The 4738-nt window shown below is 43.3% G+C and overlaps 1 protein-coding gene across 2 annotated transcripts; it reads left to right on the top strand.

Moving 5' to 3' along the window:
* Positions 1-431: 431 nt before the first annotated feature.
* tbr1b (T-box brain transcription factor 1b) lies at positions 432-4523 on the top strand. 2 transcript variants are annotated; one of them, XM_072397109.1, is made up of 6 exons: positions 432-1369; positions 1626-1780; positions 1959-2080; positions 2247-2405; positions 2860-2921; positions 3674-4523. In XM_072397109.1, exons 1-6 carry the CDS (start codon positions 678-680, stop codon positions 4515-4517), a joined length of 2034 nt encoding a protein of 677 aa, XP_072253210.1. In that variant the 5' UTR covers positions 432-677; the 3' UTR covers positions 4518-4523. The 2 variants fall into 2 exon arrangements, with proteins under 2 accessions (XP_072253210.1, XP_072253209.1); XM_072397108.1 differs by having other exon boundaries at positions 1626-1789.
* Positions 4524-4738: the final 215 nt, after the last annotated feature.

Raw genomic sequence — 4738 nt, 5'->3', positions numbered from 1 at the left:
GCAGCCTCGGTTATCAGTGCAGCGCTTCATAACTTTCGGCGCATGAAATATTAACCAGCCCTAGGATTCATAAACACATCCTCAGCGCGACGCCATGATTTCACGCCATATCACAAACATTTTAAGGTTTCGGATGCCCTGCCTGCCATGGACTGTCATTTTTAGCGTGTTAATAATATATCTTCATTTCTTCTGCGGACACACTTTAGCACTCATGGCGCATGAATAGGTAAATAACGCGGGTCAAGGTAAATAACGTAGCTGGTAGTAGAAAGCAACAATTACATCGGGCTTCTCTGATTTTTTTTCTCTCAGTTTCCTTTTTAAATTTTTTATTATTATTATCGGGAGAAAACAGTCGGAGTCCATATGTTTTAATCACATATAGGCCCGTGTCACACTACAAACAAATCACTTTGCTCACGGCGCTCCTCGGATTGTCCTAATTAAGAGCTGTCTAATTAAATTACAACCCTGAGTTAACCAATGGCAGCACTTGTTTCATTAGCAAAGCTGGGAGAGTGAAGGAGAGAAAATCCACCCTGATTGCTGGATGGTGTCAATTGGCTAATTTGCCGCCTTCCGTTCTCTAAGGCGTTTTCAAAGTGTTAGATGAGGAAAGGCGTGTGCAAAAGCTTGTGATATAGGTTGAGCTAATAGTTGCTTCCTATTGAGCTATGCAGGTCGAGAATTGCATCTCGCTGGCGAGTGATCTCTCCAAGAAATTTATGAATGTGGGCAGTGGCTTTGCGAGCTCCAATGGATCAGAGCTTTCGTTGCAGGACCATCCTATTATATCTGCAAGTGACAACCTGGAGAGAAGTTCACCTCTGAAAAAAAACTCCAGGGAGATGACGAATCAGTCAGAGGCAGACAATTTTCCCGACTCCAAGGACGCATCAGGGGACGTCCAGAGGGGCAAACTCTCTCCTGATCTTCACGGAGTCTCTGACATCCGTCATAATTTCGATGGATCTGCAGGAGAAAGGTGCATCTTTTCTCCGTCTACCCAGCCGCCGTCTGTCTCAGCAGCTCCCGGTGCCATGTTCCCTTATCCGAGCCAGCATGGACCAGCGCACCCTGCTTTTTCTATCGGAAGTCCCAGCCGTTACATGGCCCATCACCCCGTCATAACTAATGGAGCTTACAACAGCCTTTTAACCAACACTTCACCTCAAGGCTACCCTGCAGCGGGTTACCCTTATGCGCAACAATATGGACACACGTACCAAGGAGGGGCTTTTTACCAGTTCTCCTCGGCGCAAGCAGGACTGGTTCCGGGGAAAGCGCAGGTGTATCTGTGCAACAGGGCCCTGTGGCTGAAGTTTCACCGACACCAAACAGAGATGATCATCACAAAGCAAGGGCGGTAAGTGCGCGCACGCCTGTCAAAGGCCACAAGGAATAATCCAAATTTTTTTCCACCCCCATTACATCATAGTCAATGAATGCAAAGTTTAAAAAAAAAAAGAGTGTGTATGATCAAATAAAAAAGATTTTTAAAAAATGCATAGCGACTTTGATTAAAAATAAAAATAAAACAAACCGAAATCGATTTGTGTGGCTTTCGATTTGAGGAGCATTTGCTAAATCTGTTTATTTTTTTATTTTTTCTCCCATCGCAGACGAATGTTTCCATTTTTAAGCTTCAACATTTCTGGCCTTGACCCCACTGCTCACTACAATATATTCGTGGATGTTATACTCGCTGATCCAAATCACTGGCGATTCCAAGGTGGAAAGTGGGTTCCATGTGGAAAAGCAGACACTAACGTGATAGGTAGCTGTCGTATGTATTTTTTTTGGATAAGATTTCCACTACAAATCTTTTTTCTCTTTCTTTCTTTCTTGATATTTTTTACGTGTTAATTTTTTTTCTTGTTCTTTTTTTTTTTTTTTTTTTCAAATGAAACGTTTACGGTCACTGAAGTCTTATTTCTACTTGTATTTTTCTGCAGGAAATAGAGTTTACATGCACCCGGACTCACCGAATACTGGTGCTCATTGGATGCGTCAAGAGATATCGTTTGGAAAGCTAAAGCTCACAAACAACAAAGGTGCCTCCAACAACACGGGACAGGTAATTCAACACGATAACCAACAGTTCAACCTCAGAGTATTTTTTTTTAATGTTTTGGCTATTTTAATTAGAATTTTAACCCCCCCCCCCCCCCTCTATTTATTGGGCAGTACTTTTGAAAATGTTTCTTTCTTTTTTTGACGCGCGCCTTCCATTGTAACTCCAGATGGTGGTACTCCAGTCTCTCCACAAGTATCAACCCCGGCTCCACGTGGTGGAAGTCAGCGAGGATGGGACAGAGGACACCAGCCAACCAGGAAGAGTTCAGACTTTCACCTTCACGGAGACGCAGTTCATCGCCGTCACAGCTTACCAGAACACCGACGTAAGACCACCCACAGAAGTCCACTTGTGCACTCTTAACCCTTTCAACATCACCGGGGCAGGGAGTCGAAATTTTGCCCATTGAATGGGAATTTAAAATAAATAAATAGATAAAGACCTTAAATTCAAACAGGGAGTATCAGCAATTGTCTATTAATTTGCAGGAGTTGAAACTCTGCTCAGCGTCATGGAAACATGCTTCACCCCCTCTGCAACTGTTGTTAGTATTCGCTTTTGTGTGCAGTTTTGCACTCACTAATTGCTAATTTAATTCTTTATGCGGCAAAAGAGTTTCCTATTTTTTTTAACTCAAATAGAACAAAAAAACAAAAAAAACAAACAAATAAACAACAGAACTAGAAGTTTTTTTTCTTTAAGTTTCATTGCACTGAACTCCAGACTCACGTTTTTTCAACCTCTGCAAATACACATTTATTTTTCTTCCCCTCCCACAGATCACGCAGCTGAAAATCGACCACAACCCGTTTGCGAAAGGATTTCGGGACAATTATGACACGTAAGCTCGTTTTTCCAGCTTTTCCAAACTTCATTTCCGTCTTTGTTTTCAGAATATTGTATTCAGTATGTTTGTTTACACGTTGCTGCGATTCTAATTCTTAAAAAAAGAAAAAAACAAAACAAAACTAACCCATTAACAACAACCAGGTTACCTTTGGAAAAAAAGGCGAAAACAACGGTGAAAAGCAGCGCTGTGATTCAGAGTATTTCTTTTAGATGCTTCTCATCCTGTTTCGACCTCACGTGATTTAAAAAAAATGCAGGAGACTTGGGTCCAAACCGAGGCAAAGAATATTCATTTAACAGACAGAAATGCCACATAAATGCTGCAAAAGAAAAAAAATGACTGAGTCAGTATGTGTTTTTATCAATAACTGTTGCGCCTTCATTTGAATTCGGCAAGGTTTTTTTTTGCAGTAAATGCGCACTGAGGAGTGATTGGAAAATCGAAGAGATGCTTTTGGTGATTTTGGTTCTTCTTGGCGACACACCTTTTCTCAATTCAGTCAGATGTTTCTTTAGGGAGAAGACCCATTTTGAGCTTTTTAAAGCGCCACAATTATCTCATTTTTAGAAAGCCGGATTAAATAAAAGATTTTTTTTTTAAAAAAAACAGCAAAAGGAAACCGTATAACTTGAGAGGTTCCTTACTAAATTTGTGACCTAAGTTTCTCTCATTTCTAGACAACCCATCACCGCGCACCATTTAGCATCTGAATTGTCTGTCTGTTTTTCTCTCCATCTTTTCAGTGTCTACACAGGTTGCGACATTGACCGCCTAACTCCATCACCGGGTGACTCTCCGCGTTCACAGATCGTGCCGGGTGCGAGATACGCCATGCCTAGCTCTTTCCTGCAGGACCAATTTGTCAGCACTTATGCCAAATCTCGCTTTCACCCTGGCGTGGGGACTGGTCCTGGCACGGAGCGCAGCGTCCCACTCGGCAACAGCTTGCTATCCCCGCAGCAAACCGAGGAGCCCACTGTTGCCACCCCCCCGCAGCGATGGTTTGTCACCCCTGCCAACAACCGACTGGACTTTGCTGCCTCGGCATACGACGCCGCTGATTTCGCCGGTAACGCGGCCACCTTGCTGTCCTACGCAGCGGCCGGAGTGAAGGCTCTTCCCCTGCCGACAGCGGGCTGCTCCAACCGGCCTCTTGGCTATTACGCAGACCCGTCTGGCTGGGGAGGACGCACGCCGCCGCAGTACTGTGGTGTAAATAGTAAATCCAGCTCGGTCTTTTCCTGCTGGCCCGCCAACACTATCGGCGGCAGAGCAGGCACCAACTACCTGTCGGAGGAGGGGGACTCCATCGCAACAGAGAGGTCACCGATCGGTGGCTCGGAGGAGACCAAACCCAAAGACATGACATCTGAGTCGAGCTGGATAGAGACGCCGTCCTCCATTAAATCCATTGATTCGAGTGATTCTGGTATCTTTGAACAGGCCAAACGGAGAAGGATCTCGCCCTCTGCCACACCAATTCCAGAGACTGTGTCCCCGTTAAAATCTGAGCTGCTGGCACCGAGAGAGTGCGAGAAAAACTGTACAAAGGACATTGGTTATTACAGCTTTTATCCTCACAGTTAGAACAAAAGAAACTATCTATCTATCTATCTATCTATCTATCTATCTATCTATCTATCTATCTATCTATCTATCTATCTATCTATCTATCTATCTATCTATCTATCTATCTATCTATCTATCTATCTATCTATCTATCTATCTATCTATCTATCTATCTATCTATCTATCTATCTATCTATCTATCTATCTATCTATCTATCTATCTATCTATCTATCTATTT

The sequence above is a fragment of the Leuresthes tenuis genome, unplaced genomic scaffold, assembly GCF_036924035.1.
Source record: "Leuresthes tenuis unplaced genomic scaffold, fLeuTen1.0.hap1 SCAF_12, whole genome shotgun sequence".
NCBI classification, from domain to species: Eukaryota; Metazoa; Chordata; class Actinopteri; order Atheriniformes; family Atherinopsidae; genus Leuresthes; species Leuresthes tenuis.
The sequence above is the reverse complement of the archived record's forward strand: the minus strand, read 5'-3'. Positions and strand labels throughout refer to the sequence as shown.

Excerpts from the sequence above, each read along its gene's own strand:
- tbr1b (XM_072397108.1), top strand. The coding sequence starts at position 678 with ATGCAGGTCGAGAATTGCATCTCGCTGGCGAGTGATCTCTCCAAGAAA. Across the intron at positions 1,370-1,625 it reads ATCATCACAAAGCAAGGGCG|ACGAATGTTTCCATTTTTAA; the intron begins GTAAGTGCGCGC and ends CTCCCATCGCAG. Across the intron at positions 2,406-2,859 it reads CAGCTTACCAGAACACCGAC|ATCACGCAGCTGAAAATCGA; the intron begins GTAAGACCACCC and ends CCCCTCCCACAG.